This window comes from Pinus tabuliformis, chromosome X, assembly GCF_031772625.1.
Source record: "Pinus tabuliformis cultivar Carrire ecotype Pingquan chromosome X, CPIR1, whole genome shotgun sequence".
NCBI classification, from domain to species: domain Eukaryota; kingdom Viridiplantae; phylum Streptophyta; class Pinopsida; order Pinales; family Pinaceae; genus Pinus; species Pinus tabuliformis.
The window spans coordinates 1,588,543,361-1,588,559,496 of NC_142308.1; the positions used below are offsets into that span (position 1 = coordinate 1,588,543,361).

Here is a 16,136-nt window from a genome sequence, read left to right on the forward strand (position 1 = left end):
GTCTAACTTTTGTAAGTGTTGGTAAGACATTCTATGAACATACTAATTGCATTCACTTAAGAAATAGTAAGAGGCCATTCCATGTTACTTTAAAATTTATTATATAAAAGTATAATAGAGTAAAATTTATTTCACATTAAGATTGTTTTGAATCACAACTTGAAATTGTAAAATAGTACATATATATAATTTCACTAGATTTTATTATTTTTTATAATAAAAATAAAAAACTATATTAAGCAAAATATTTTATAACTTGTTAAATTATATATATATATAATTTGTTACCATAAAACAAGTAAAAAAATGAGACTAAAAAAGTGGTCATTGAAAATAAGATATTTCCTTTGCATAGCTAGAGGACTCCATTATATAAACTACAATAACAACATTGAATTGAATTGATTGACTTGTAATTTGCATTTCACATATAAAAATAAAGTTGTAGTAATAAAAGAGACACGTGTAATTCTATGTGATAGAGTTTGTCTTTTCCAGTGCTTCCTTATTTGTATTTTCCTAGTTGTCACAACTATTTTTAATCTATATTGAGCCTCCTCCATTGCTACATAATGGATGTCGATGTCTTCTACCAATCTTGGCTTGACTTTGATTTTGTAGTTGTGTTTGACTCGAGTATTGTAGTAATTGTCACGTTCACCTTAGTGGAAATCAATTACATAGACTAACTACCATCCTGAAACATGAGACTAACCACACATCAAAGTAATGGTAAGAGTTTAGACATTTACTAATGACTAACATGAGACTAACTGCGGAAATTAACTCACGACTATAAATTTAGTGTAACTAAAAACCTCGCACTATCATAAAAAGAATAAGTTAATTTTATATTAAATTTATTAATAAATATTAAATAAGAATAAAATATAATCATAATTTTAAATTCATATAAAATAAAATAATATTTATAAATTTTTGTTTTAAGTTAAAGTTATTTAAATTATAAAAAATTTAGGAAAAATCTACCATTTTATTTGGCCCATAAATATAGCCTTAATTATAATGAATGCTCCGCACCATCATTCACTCCCAGTTATGTTATAAGTTACTATTTCAGAATTAAAAAACAAAAAACAAAAAGATGAGTTCCCAAGTTGATGTATTTAAGACAACAATGGGTAGGTGAAAAAGCAAAACCCAACCTCAACCCTTTAAAGGTAGTACTTATAATCTACCAGATTCAAATCTTTTATAAATGTTGGAGTAATGAGTTTTTTTGTACTATTGGTTTGTAAATCTATGCAATGAGCAATAAAATGTAACTTTATAGCTTTAAAAATAAATAGACTTAATTAATTTTAAAATATCATAAATTTTAAGTTATAATGTAAAATTATAGAATTTTTGTAAATATTTTTGGTCAAACCCAATTTAATATGAGTTTGACCAAAAACTTTATACAATATCTATTGGGACAGAGATAATAAAATATATTGACTTCCCCATAGATTAATTATAACACAAGTATTCTTGTATACACATCTACAAACATCTCAATAAATAAAATATATTTATTTTTACCATAAATTAATTATGATATTAAATAACCATTCTAATCCATTTTAATTCCATATCTATCTACCAAACACCAAGATGATCAAATCTTTTTTCACTCTAAAAGAGATGTGTATCTAAAAAAAATTGATGGCTCTCTACCCTTGATTCACATCAAGGAGTGACACCGGATCAACATCTATCTCAATAAATAAAATATATTTATTTTTACCATAAATTAATTATCGTATTAAATTACCATTCTAATCCATTTTAACTCCATATCTATCAACCATACCAAACACCAAGATGATCAAATCTTTTTTCACTATAAAAGAGATTTGTATCTCAAAAATTTGATAGCTCTCTACCCTTAATTCACATGAAGAAATAGCTTAACAAAACAACCAATCACTATCTATCCAAGATCTATAAACTATAAATTTATTAATTATAATTATAAATTTAATTTAATTTAATTATATATTTATATAATTTGACTCAATTAAAAAAATATATTCAGACTCCTCCCAACACTTTATTAATTATAATTATAAATTTAATTTAATTATATTTTTATGTGCATGTGTATTGAATTGAATTTGCAAAGAAAATCTTTCTCCGCAAAAAATTCTTATTTTTTGAAAATACACTGAATAATTCCAAACGCATCGATAATAATATTTTTTAGATGTAATTTTCTCCCTAAAATATTATAAATAATATTATGAATAAAAAATATCTTAGCTCAAAAATAATAATGACATTTTAACATAAATATTTGAGATCATACCAATGAATTTAAATAGACGATTTTCCATTAAAAAAATTATAAATCAGAATTTCATACGCGCTTATCACGCATACATCATTTACTGAAAAAATAAATAAAAGAAAATACACACGGATACTATACGTAAAGTATTTTCTTAAAAGGATTTAATTTTCCCCTGTGACTTCTTATCTACCTGTCGATTCCTAGCCCAGACATCCAACCGCGGTGGCGCGCCGGCCGGAGACCAAAGATGCGGGGACGCTTTATTTCAACAGAAAACCCGTGACGCCTATAAGGCATCGGCCCAGCTTCTTCTGGGGGATTTTATTAAACGAAAAAATTCCCCAGAGGAGGCCGAAGAAGCCCATATTCGCCTTCTCAGGGATTCAAAAACACGCGTATATATCTATATATACTGACTACATATGTATTCTCGTTCATTCATCCATGATTGCGTGCTCTATGATATGCACACGTATCAGCAATCAGACTAAGGCGTGACGCATTTGCCATTCTGCAATCGTGTATTCACAGACAGATCCGTGTGGATATAATAGGCAGAGGATTGTGTATTTACGGCCAGATCTGTGTGAACATCACAGGCAGATGATTGTGTAATCACAGCCGGATCTGTGTGAACATCACAGGCAGAGGATTGGTATTCATCAAATTTCGCTATTTGGGGTTTTTGAAACGTTTAATTGGCTGAATCGTTTAAATATGACGGCGAATTTTGGTCGGTGGGAAGCCGATCCTTTTTTCTCAGCTGCCGAGGATGTGCAAGACTCCGCTGACAGGTTTGTATCGGATTCCTTCACACTTTTCAGAGAGTTCCGATTTCTGTTTGAAACATGGGGTTTGTAAATCTATCTCAGGGATTCGAACCCGTGACCTCCCTGGACCATAGGTTCTCTTTCCTTAGTATCAATCAAAATTTATAGTTGGGTTTGATTCAAAATGAATTTAATCGGAGACTCGATCAAAGATGTCATTTGCGTGATTGAATTGGAAAGAATTATAATCCGAAATGTTTTTGATATATTTATATGTGGTGGTTTGATACTTTTTTAATGTGTTGTGATATAGGTTGGAATCCGCATACAGAAGTTGGGTGTCTGCTCGGAATGCAACAGACACAGATCCAAGTTACGGTGAGAATTTGGACAATTCAGTTGATACTCTGAGACGGGAGCTACAGACCGCCCTTGGCACTGCCAAATGGCAGGTAAATCTCCCATTCAGTTCGTTGTTTTTTCTTAGGTCCAGTTTCGTTTATGTTTTTGAAGTTTCTTTAATAAACACACCCAGAGGTCTGGCCCTCCACCACATAGCAAGGACTTCGTTGGGCTCAGGGGTTAGTCTGAGAGGAGTCTATTCGTCCAAAATCGTATGGGACTTGCACCTGACCTTTAAGTTATTTATTCCACCAACAAAGTTCCCTGGTCTCATCCAAAACATGCCATTTGGGTGGCGCAGACCACAACAAGATTGGAACCCGCCGGCCTAATTCTCTGTGGATCGTAAACCGAAGACCTGCGATTAATCTTCAAGGTATGAGTGTTATTTATTCCAACACCCAAATTGCCTGGCCTCAAGTTAAACATGTCATTTGGGTGGGGCAAGCCACAACAATAATGGAACCCATCAGCTTAATACTCTGGATTTTACCATCGAGCCAACGTCTCGTTGGTTCAAATGGCCCGGTTTAATAGATAGGCTGTACATTCCAGTTAAAATTGGCATTTAACCTGAAACTGGATCCAGTTAAAAACTGGTAAATGGGTCATAAAATTATCCCCTCAGGCTTAACCCTGATCTCGGAAGGACAAAAAAATGCAAGAAAAAAGATCCTAAAATCCGTGGAACCTTTTCTCGAACTATTCTCACAGACTTGAACTTTCCAAATCTCCTTCCCCTACGCCTCCCATCTCCCTCCCCTGATCTCGGAAGGACCAAAAATGCAAGGAAAAAAATCCTAAAATCCGTGGAACCTTTTCTTGAACCTTTCTCACAGACTTTAACTTTCCAAATCTCCTTCACCTCCCCCTCCCTTCTACCTCCCAATTTACTTAACTTTCTGAACCTGGAAACTTTACTTAACTTTCTGAACGTGGTAACTTTTGTCCTGATGAACACGTGCAGGACTTTTCCTTTCTCCAATGCAGTCGCTTACTTTGTTCATGACCAAGCTCTTATTGCAGTATTTGCTAACTGTGCACCATTTTTGTGCGCAAGGTTCTGTGCAGCATCAATAGATTTTGTTGAAAATTTCCTCTTCTTTACTCTATTTTATTTTGGGCCATTCTATTTCGTATTCAGTCTCAGCCTCTGTAACAGATGACTTTCGAATCTACTTAAGTTTCAACAAAATAGCAGGTGCACGTACTCTTTTTTTTTTTGAATATGTTCAGATATTGATTAGGCTTGTTCTGTGTTGGAAACAGCTGGATGAGTTTGAAAGGGCTGTAAAGTCAAGTTACCTGGGGAGAGATGTAGATGCAAGCGACAGGCATAAACAGTTTGTTATGGCCATCCAGAGTCAACTATGTGGCATAGAAAAAGCCATGAGTGATTCAGTTATTGATGAAGGCAAGAAACGTCTCCGATGGGTACAACTTGATGATCACGAGAAGGATGATTTGGCCTTGTTTCTTTGTGGACCCTGCGAGAATAACAATAACTCTTTGGAACAACAGCATGTTAACACAACAGCAGAAATGGTGGACTGGAGACTTGAGGACGCACACATGTTGAATAGGAGTGACTTAAGAGACATTTGTCATGCCGAAAGTGACTGTGGTCCTGATGTCAATGGTTATAAAGAAACCATTTTGATCAACAAGGACTCCAAGTTTGTAGTACAATTGGCTGAACAAAATGTTGCTGACAGTCAGGATGATTGGCATACTGGAGCTACTATAGACAGAAAAAGTGGGCACAAGAGAAGTTCAAGTGATGGAGCTGTCCTTGGTTCTTGGAAAATTGTAATTGCTGATGAAAACGATGAAAAAGAAATTATTGAATCCCAGTCAAAAGAATCTCCGACTAGATTGAATTTGTGGGATTTGACAAACAAGCTGGGATTGGCAGCCAAGTTAAAGTGGTCCAAGAGTGGCCTAAAGAGGTGGAAGGATAGTGTTCATTGTCATCTTGGTAATGAGTATATTACGGACCTGGTAAGTTTTGACTTTTAGTTAACTAGTTATTATAGTTTATATAAGACTTGAGTAGCTTTAGAAGACTATAATACATAGAATATTGTTACTGGAGTCAAACTCATATTTTGCATCGTGTTAATGAGGGAGTATATACTGTTGTGCCGTTGTTTTGAGGACAGTGTGATGTTACGTTGAAGTATTGGTTTGTGTGTGTGTGAGAGAGAGAGAGAGAGATTGAGAGAGAGACAGAGAGATCTGACACAGGAACGTTTTCTCCATTGTATCAGGGTATGAATACATGGTTGAGAGGTAACAAGAAAATAACTAATGGGGAGTGTGATTCTTATGACAACATTCTCGATCATAAACAATCCTGTGGCTGGGCTGGAGCACTTCAAAGGAAGGTGCAGAGGTCTCAGTACTGCATCCAGTACAGTCACCCCTTACAAATAACTTGGATGCTTATTATAATGCTCTGTCTAGTAGGTATGTACTAATTTCAGATGACATTGTTGACTAAATATTAAGCAATGCAGGGATTTTATTATTGAAAAGAATATACAGTTTTTCGTGTCTTCTCATTTATATTACCATGCAGTTGCTTTTGATAATGGATTGAATTTTTTATTAGTATGATAGTTTGAAAATGGGTGTGCATAATCAAGGGGCTGAGCAGCTCAATTCATATCGCCATTCTTGCCAGAGTCTTCTCTCGAAGCCATCCCTTCAACTATATAGAGAAGTTTTAGTACATGGTAGAGAAGTTTTAGTACATGGAAAATGTTATAGTTAAATTGAGTAATATTCATTTTTTTCGGGAAAGAGAGATGAAGAACCTGAGAAACGCCGTGTTTTTACAATATTTTGAAGAATTGCACCAAGTTGCTTTTGAATATTAAAAGTCACTGTCTACATCACTGTATTTGCCTTGAGAATATCTAGTTAATCTTTTGTGCCAATCTTCCATGGCATCTTCTGTTTCACCATAGGAAAGTGTTATTTTTTAACTGTATTTGTTGTTTGTGGCTATAATTTTAACATGCAAAAATATAAAACGAATTAAGGTAACATCAGAAGATTGTTGGTGTCTTAGCAACCTTGAAAATGAAAACGTAGTGTTCGTTTTGGTTGAATTGTGCAGTGAAGTATGATGAAATCGACAATAAGATATTTCAAATACTAATAGTAATATCAATTTATCAGAACTAATATAATTATATAAGACATTGGAGTATTGACAGGAACTTATTTTTTCTCGAAAGCCCTAAATATTTTGTGACATGTCATATAGGTGTTCAATATCCGAGAGATTTGATAGGCTGGTAGTTCAAATGATAGGGCTAGCAATTATACTATATGGTGAGAATTACAAATAAAGAGTCCAGTAGGCATTTTTGACGTAAGTTGCAAGGTAATGATAATGTCAATTTGAAGCATAGAGGAATGTGTTTGCATCCATATATTTCTATGCAAATATGTTCCTATGTGCCTGTCGGATGGCACCTATTGTTGATTTGTCTTGGGTCCACATCAACATTGATAAGTCGAATTTTAACCCAGGTTGACTTCAATCAACATGGGGTCTGGACATCTCAACTAGAAAAGACTTAACCTTGACAAAGTTGACTTGACCAAGAGAGACTTTTATTAGCATGAAGTCCAACTGTCCTGAGTAGAGGTTGCTTTTTCTAATGAAAATGAGGCTTTTGTAACTGAATTTTTTTTTTTTAACTTATTAACAAACTTGTTGTATAATTGTAACCCTTAAATGCAAACTAGATAATTATAATGTTATGATTCAAGTAGGGGACAATTGGAATTGTAATGCATGGTTGATTTGAATGTTCCTCTTAGAAACTTGTAAGCTAAGAGGAGCCTGAGCTTGTAATTGTACGTGAGAAGCCTGAGCTTGTAATTGTACATCATATTGTTCAAATGCAGAGTGGGGTAGAGTATATACACCTCTGTAGACTTTAGCAGTCAAATTGCTGTGCGGAGGGGGTCCCTTGTCCCACAAACAAGTGGTTCTCATACACCATTTTGGTGCCTGGCTTGGCTGTGACCTTAAAATTAGATTATTATTATCATTATTATTGTTAATTTTAGCTTTTCCTTGTTTTCTTTCTATGGATTTCTTCCAAATTTTATTGATTGATATAAGAACATATATTAAGAACACACACACACCCCCTATATTGTGAATTGATTCAACTCCCAAGGTTGGATACTAGATTTCTGTATTAGAGCCAATCCTGATATTGAGGTTGGATTTGGTCTATTTTGGTATTGAAATAAATTGGTACCAGATAGTGAATCTTTCAGTATTACAGCAGGCTCAAAACTGATGAACTTTGCGACACTATGACGTAAACTGTTTAGATGAGAAGCCAGTACTATGTGACTGGAGAGAAACCTAAATTTTAGGGGAAGGCAACATCAGTGTGCTGACCTTGGAAACATGGTTGAATGCTAACATATGCCTTGTAAGGAAAACAAAAACATTGAAGGCTAAGCCTTTTGATTCCAACAAACTTCCATACATCTGTAATCTATGGTTGATGAGATAAACTCAACATATTACCGCACTTTATGTTGTTAAATTCAAGCAGTAATGTGACTGTTAGTTTTGGAAGTGGTTCTTCAAGCCTCAAGCAATATGGCAACTTTTGTTTCATTTTCTAGCTCATCATCACATTCCTGCGGACTATAGAAGTCATATTTATTGTGGAAAAACGTTTCAAAGTTGAGGCCAAAGTCAACATTCTGCTCTTCAGTGGAGAGTGCAATAAGTTCAACAAAATCTTGAGACAACTCAAAGCATATCTCCATACTCAAAGAAATTATATTTTTCCAAATTCAAGATTACAAGAACTACCTTGTGGTGGGATAAAGGCAATAAAAGGGCAATGTTGAGACATCACGGGCTGACATCTAGTAGAAACCCAAGTTTATTGGTGCAGACAAGTTGACAGGGGAGCATGTCGACAAACAGAAGAAAAGACAACCAAAATGAGAAGATTGCAAGGGAATTGGTTGTGATGAAGAAAATTGTTGGTGTTTACAACTTTACATCTAGCAAAGAGACTAGCTAAGCCCTCACAAGTGCCAATAGTAGAAGAATTCAGCATGAAAAAAACTCGTCAACATTGACAATAAACTAATTCTTTGAATACAAGGTGGTGGATGGGCTTTGGCTTTATTAAGGAGATTGAGGCCTGGATCTCAATCTGGGTTAACAGACTTCTATCTAGGGGAGGTGGATTAGTCCTGGTTAGATTGGTGCTCGAAAGCATCCTGGTCCCTCTATTGCTGCTATCCTCCGATAACAGATCCTCAGAAGGCACCCCTTTGGTCAAATGGACATCCGTTGCAAAGTCGAAACTTTTAGGAGGTTGGGGCTTGGAAAATGTAGATTTGTTTAGCCAGTCTCCAGCAGCAAAATGTCTGAGGCCCCTTTTGAACAATAGATCCCTGTGGGGTAGGGCCATGAGGGACAAATATTATGCTGGAAATTCAATAATTGATTGGATCTGAGATCTAAGGAAGTCTGTTTCAATCTCCTCTATTGTTTGGAAGGCATTGGCTAATGCATTCCCCATTATTGGTAGTTGGATAACATGGAAGATTGGGAATGGGAAAAATATTAGAGTAGGACTAGATTCGTGGGCAGGCATTGGAGATACTTATAGACTCTCAGAAGGCACTATAGCTTCTCTTCATTAAGATGATGTTTTTTCCTTAGCAGATGCTTGTGCTCAGCAAGCCCAAGAATGGGGCAGATGCAGTCTGCTTGTTTCATCCATGGTTCATCTATCCGATGAAGGCAAAGATCACTTAATTTGGTAAAAAATTCCAACATCTGGAGAGTTAACAGCAAGTTAGGATACTGAGCACAGCTTGAAGCCTCTTTCAGTGGTGAAATTTGTTGGTGGTGGAAATATCTTTGGAAACACAATGGTCCAATAAAATGTAAGCTGGCCTTATGGCTGGCTCTCAACAATAAACTGCTTACATGGGACAATGGAATGAAGAGGGGATGGATTAGACCTAGCAAGTGTTCTCTCTGCATATATGAGGAGGAAACCATATATCACTTATTTATTACATGCCCTTTCTCTGTTCAGGTATGGTGTTTGGTAAAAACCACTCTTACTCCTACTGCTTCTTGGGATAAGAATTCTCTAGTGGGTTTGTCCTAGATAGGGTCTCAGACCAATCTGTTAGTGAGTTCCCAGTTTTCCTTACTTCTTTTGTTCATTCTGTTTGGTGGGTCTGGAACTTAGCTATTTTTCAAGACAAAGTGATACCAGCCGAGGTTGTTATGGGGATTATTGATTCCACTTGCAAAGCATTCAAAACTGAAACAAAAAGGGAAAAAACTAGAATGCTAGTCATGCCAGCCATTGATCAGGAAATCCTGTGGGGATTCTTCGATGGTGCTAGCGAAGGAGCCCCCCAAATCTGCGGAGTTGGAGCAGTTTTATACATAAATAAACATCATTATATGCACATCAGGTACTCCCCTGGTAGGGATTCAAAGTTCAAACAACAAAGCGGAGTTTACAGCACTTTGGACACTAATATATGTTGCAAATTTCAAGAATATGAAGAAGCTTCAGATCTTTGGAGGCTCAAAACTGGTGGTGGATGGAGGCTGTGATTGTATCAGCATTTTTGTGCCCTTTCTTGAACATATTTTACAGAACATAAAAGATAAAATGAGCTTATTGGAATGGTTCACATGCAAACTCAATATGAAGGCTGACCAACCATCCAAGGAAGCTGTGCAGTGTCAACCAGGCAGTCTTGATATCTATGAATTTGTGGATGGCCATGAGACACTGGCCATGGACTTTCAAATATTAGAGGCTTAGACTTCTATGGTTTATTTTGCTGTTTTTGTCATATACTGATTTTCAGTTTAGTCCCGAGATCCATTTTCTTTGGATAGACTTTATGAACAGACCTTATCGGGTCCTCATGAAGTATATTTTCTACTGAAATCATAAAGTTATTTATTTATTTTTATTTTTATAATATTCTGGAAAATAAAAACTAATTCTTCAAATGAAGGATGACCTGGCTGAACAACTGCTTGATTGGAGGGATTGGTTGTTTGAGATGACCATCCATGTTACGAAGACAGTGATATTGACTATTTTCCTAGAAACCAGGAAAATTTAATAGCAATGTTTCGTAAATGAGATAGCCTTACATAAGAATCTATATTCCTTGGGGTGGCTACATAAAGATGAAAATTTAAAAACGTCATTCTTAGTGTCCACTCATTTTAAAGTACCAAAATTCTTTAAAAGTTACAGAAAGTTCACTATTTTTACGGGCAGCTGCTTTAATTAAATCGCTTTGGAGATTTAAGCATGGTCTGCCCAGAAATATTTCCAGGCCACAAAAGCTTCTAGTTTAATATGATCACTCATTTGTTACCAATATTTCTTTCATAGAAGAGAATTTCATAGATGAGAATGTATGCACGTCCCCTGAAATATTTCCAGACCAAAAAAAGCCTCTACAAGATTAATATGTTCACACTTCTGTCACGCATCTTCGTTTCAGGGAAAGAAAATTTCATATATGGAATGTGTGCTTCTGCTTTTCCATTTTCAAAGAGTTTTGATTATTTAATGAAAAAAATGATCATGAAAATTAACAAAACTAAAGTTCGGTATCATAAAATATCTGAAGAATTATGAAGAATGTAACATCCAAACAAAATTTCTATGCTTTTTTTTGGCATAGTTATTTCCCAAGGAGCAAATGTTACTATTCTTTTGTCTGATCACATCTGTATGATTGTTGCTATAGGGGGAAAATTTGTCTTTCGTTGATCTCATTTTACTTGATCTATTCCAAAAAGCCAGATTGAAACCCATTAAAGTGGGACTAAATTTTATTTGCTCTTAAATAGAATTTGATAATTAAAAAATTTCTTGATTGAGAATTTTTTGCTTAATGGTTGCCCATTGTCCTAAATGTTTTAGTGCATAAATTATCACTTATTAATGTCTTGCCTGCAATTTTGTTTCAGGTCTCTTCACATTTCTTGTAAACTAAAATGCCATCGGGGAAGGTGTCTTTCACAAATGACGGGATTCAATTATTGAATGGTTGCTTATTTTGGAGTCCAAGGTACTTCTTAGAGTTTGGAGTTTTATGCTATACATATTTTTTTGGTGTTTCCTCGTGGGGTATCATGATCTCGTCTTTTGATTACATATTATATTGTGATAAAATAGTTGTGTTAACCATCATTTTTGAAACCTGTACAGTATTCCCAATCTTGTGATTATATTCAGTTTTAGCTATGCATGTCTAATTCACAACTTCTACCTAAATGCAAACCAAAACATGGTTCCAAAACCAAAGTGGTCAGAAATCTTTTGCAATGGTATAAAACGATTTCTGGTGATAGGAATCAATGTGCATTGCTGTTGGCTGTTTAAGACCTTATGTATGATTTGCAGTGTCACTGACATCTGCATTGGCATAGAATCAGCAAGGATCCCGAAAAACAAAAAAATCATAAAAGATCGGAAAATGTTAGTAAAAATTGGTTAAATAAAAAATTACAAAATTATACATTCTATTTTCAATTTTTTTAACATCTAAAGCACCAACAACATCAAATAAATGCATTGCCACATAACTATGAAAACAGAACCAATATATTAGATGTATAAGATGTCTAGTGCTACATCAGACATAAACACTGATCCCTGAATCTTGAGTCTGCAACATCGCTCATCAAAACTGAATCATGTCCTGAATCCTGATTCCTAACTCAACCTCAAAATATCAACAAAAAATATACTAAATGTATCTCATCATCACGAGTCATCTGCAATGAAATTAGATACATAAACTAGTGATTTCCTCTGCCCCTTTTTCCTTCCACCCTGACCTCATTTATGTTTTACCCAATATTAGGTAAAACATTAAAGGTAATGGCTTTTCCTCTAGGAGAAGAAGGCCTTGGGGCTAGCGTTGGAGTTTGATGTCCTCTAGAAGAAGTAGGATTTTGAGTCTGATGTCCTCTACTGGTGCCCATGTTACTGCTAATACAACTGTGGAAATTGATGTCCATACCCGCAAATACATCCATGGTTGAGAGAAATCAATCCCCACTCCAAATAAACACAATGATGGCAAAAGAAAATGGTGTCCTCCTCTTCCTTGGCTCAGGCAAAACTGGTCTCCTCCTCATTTGCTCTCCAAACCCTTGTTTCTATTTGCAAAAATGAATTTTAAAGAAACCCAGAAAAACCAATTAAAGCCTCTCTGTCTGCTGGCTGGTGGTTTTTTTGGATCATGTCACGATTTTATTGTGATTTTTTTGGCTAGGTAAAAAATCAGCCAATGGTAAAATTCTCGAGTACGTGATTTTTTCATGATTTTCGAAACACTGATGATCTGTTCTATAGGTAATGATATCTAATGTTTCATATGAATAAACATTAAAGGTAGTGGCTTTTCCTCTAGGGGAAGAAGGCCTTGGGGCTAGCGTTGGACTTTGATGTCCTCTAGAAGAAGTAGGAGGTAGAGTCTGATGTCCTCTACTGGTGCCCATGTTACTGCTAATCCAACTGTGGAAATTGATGTCCATACCTGCAAATACATCCATGGTTGAGAGAAATCAATCCCCACTCCAAATAAACACAATGATGGCAAAGGAAAATGGTGTCCTCCTCTTCCTTGGCTCAGGCAAAACTGGTCTCCTCCTCATTTGCTTTCCAAACCCTTGTTTCTATTTGCAAAATGAATTTAAAAGAAACCCAGAAAAACCAATTAAAGCCTCTGTCTGCTGGCTGGTCGTTTTTTGGATCATGTCACGATTTTATTGTGATTTTTTTGGCTTGGTAAAAAATCGGCCAAGGGTAAAATTCTCTACTACGTGATTTTTTCGTGATTTTCGAAACACTGACGATCTGTTCTATAGGTAATGATATCTAATGTTTCATATGAATAAATATCCATACTTTTTGTTGGATTGATAAATCTTCTTTCCTTCTGACTAAATCGAACTCATAAATTAATATTTTAGGTTTCCTACATATGTTTTGTATCTTCTTTTCCTGTTCCCCACTCTAAGTGACAGGATAGTTTTGTGAAAATGTATTATCTGTTCCATTCAAAATTTAGGGGAAATGAACCGTTCAATAACCATTTAAATATTAAATAACTATTGCTGGACCCTATAGCAGGTGCTCATAAAGTTATCTTCAGTAGTTTTGTATTGGTTAAAGATGTCGCCAGTTGCTCATTGGCAAGCTTATGGTACAATTTTTCCCGCCACGGTATGATTATTAAGAAGCAATCATTAGATGATTGCATTAATGTTCACTAATTGATATCTTGTTAATTTTTCATTGTTCGCTATTCTTTCCTTTGTTGACTGCCGAAAAGAATTAGCTTTAAACTGCTGCTTTTTGTGCATCAACAAATTGGAATCGAATCAAATTGAGATGCACTGTCCCTGCAAATTATATTACCATGAAGATTTCACTTCTGATGCAAAGGCTACCATTGCACAATATCTTTGGTATTGTTCTGAAATTATTTCTCATTAAAGTTTTATCTAGTTTAGATAGGATAATTAACTCGAAACTCTGTTTCTTTATGCAGAAGCTGGGGCAGTATGTACATTAATTTCATGGGGTGGTATGCTACCACTGGAATCCATAGCCAGAGAGCAACAGATGAATTGTTCGCAGAGTGAGCAAATAAGAGATGTCTTTTACTTCACAGTTGTGATTAACTCTGTAACAGAGGTTACAGAGTTTTATTTCGACAGCACTTTGGGAGCAGAACCAAAGTTCTAGGAATATGATTAACTCTGTAAGAGAGGCTACAGAGTTTTATCTCCACAGCACTTTGGGAGTAGAACCAAAGTTCTAGGAATGTAATTGTGATGATGCTATAACAAAAGTTGTGCCCATGTCTATCTGGCATATTCAAGAGTATGTGTCTTTGTCAAGATTCATTTTTGACATATTTTTGTGTATTTTAATATAAGGCTATTTAATAAAAGTCATTTTAAAATTTCGTGAATACTGATCCCTTTTGAAAATCATCTCCGAAATGGTAACGCATAACATGTATCCAGAAAAAAGCCGTTTCTTCACATCTGTTAAAGATAAAAAAAACTAATTATCTTTCTGCTGCTTAACCTGTCTACTGACTTGTAGATGGCATGAAAACTTTTAGATGGGCCCGAAGCATGATAAGGCTTTTCAGTGACCAAAAGATGCATTGCGCTCGACTCATGTATTGGTGCTCCTAAATATTCAACAAGTGTTTGAGGTTGAGACATGTGCCTCTCAATATTCATTAGGAGCTATTTTTAAGTAGAAACAACATCCAGGAGAAAATTATTTAGAATTGTTTTCTAATATTCATTGGGAGCTATTTTTAAGCAGGAACGACATCCCGTAGCAAATTTAGAATTGTTCTCTAATACCAAGTTAAATAAAATCAGGAGTTTTATTCCTTGGTCTATGCATTCAACGATTTTTGGCACTTTATCTTGGCAATGAAACTGTTATTTCTGTACATCACCAACTGTTTCTGTTCCTTGATTCCTAATCCAAGATAAAAGAACATTACCACATGAAACGTGAGTATTGCTCGTAGTAGTTGATGATAATGTCTGGTTATATTAATCAGCTTAGTATGGGATGTGGTTGATCCCAATATATTCAAAATATGAGCCACCACATGTGCTCATTTAAAGTTCTCAGTTTACTGCACCATCTTCTAAATGTATTGTCCACTGTTTGGATAGAGTTGGGTGATAAATCCAAAGAAATTCGTTGCATATAAGCAGAAGAGGCCGTGGAGATCTCTCTACTGAAAATTTCACTTTTTTTACATTTATTTACGTCTGATGTTTTATTAACATGTGTAAAGGATCTATTTAGTTCTTTTCATTTTGCTGCATCCCTAGTCACAATAAAAAAAATAATCAAAGATTGTTATAATGTGGTACCATGAATGCTGCAACCTCGTCTATTAATATAAGAATTCTCTACCTTAAAGCATTAACACATAACATGGAAATCAAACGAAATATAAAATGAAACACTACATGAACATGAAAAATTTGATTATAATTTTTTTTAATAATTTTGGAAACCAATGGCTAAGAGTTTCTAGTTTAGCTTGCTGTCAAATGATCCCAAAGCATGGAAAAGTAGAAGTATTCTAAAGTTTACTCTCGTCCATTCGTTGAAAAGTGAGTAGAAAAGGTAGGCTCGTTGAAAAATGATCGCAGCAATTTTGATGATATTTTTTTTTTTTGAAATGAATGGCTAATAGTTTCAGTTTAGCTTGCTGTCAAATAATCCCAAAGCATGGAAAAGTGTGAGAGAAGCATTCTAAAGCATGGGAAAGTGTGAGAGAAGCATTCTAAAGTCGACTCTTGTAGATTTGTATAAAAGGTAGCCTTGTTGAAAAATGAGTGGGAAAGTAACATATGATCGCAGCAATTTTGATGATAATTTTTTTTTTTTGAAATGAATGGCTAAGAGTTTCAGTTTAGCTTGCTGTCAAATAATCCCAAAGCATGGAAAAGTGTGAGAGAAGCATTCTAAAGTCGACTCTTGTAGATTTGTAGAAAAGGTAGCCTTGTTGAAAAATGAGTGGGAAAGTAACTTATGGTTGCTGCTTGA

General features: G+C 35.1%; 1 protein-coding gene across 1 annotated transcript; it reads left to right on the forward strand.

Moving 5' to 3' along the window:
- Positions 1–2,525: 2,525 nt before the first annotated feature.
- On the forward strand, positions 2,526–14,517 carry LOC149146094 (uncharacterized). The gene is made up of 6 exons (XM_089449283.1): positions 2,526–3,090; positions 3,380–3,518; positions 4,738–5,469; positions 5,739–5,937; positions 11,498–11,598; positions 14,092–14,517. The coding sequence occupies exons 1-5, from the start codon at positions 3,014–3,016 to the stop codon at positions 11,521–11,523; spliced, it is 1,173 nt and encodes a 390-aa protein (XP_089305409.1). The 5' UTR covers positions 2,526–3,013; the 3' UTR covers positions 11,524–11,598; positions 14,092–14,517.
- The last annotated feature ends 1,619 nt before the right edge of the window (positions 14,518–16,136 follow it).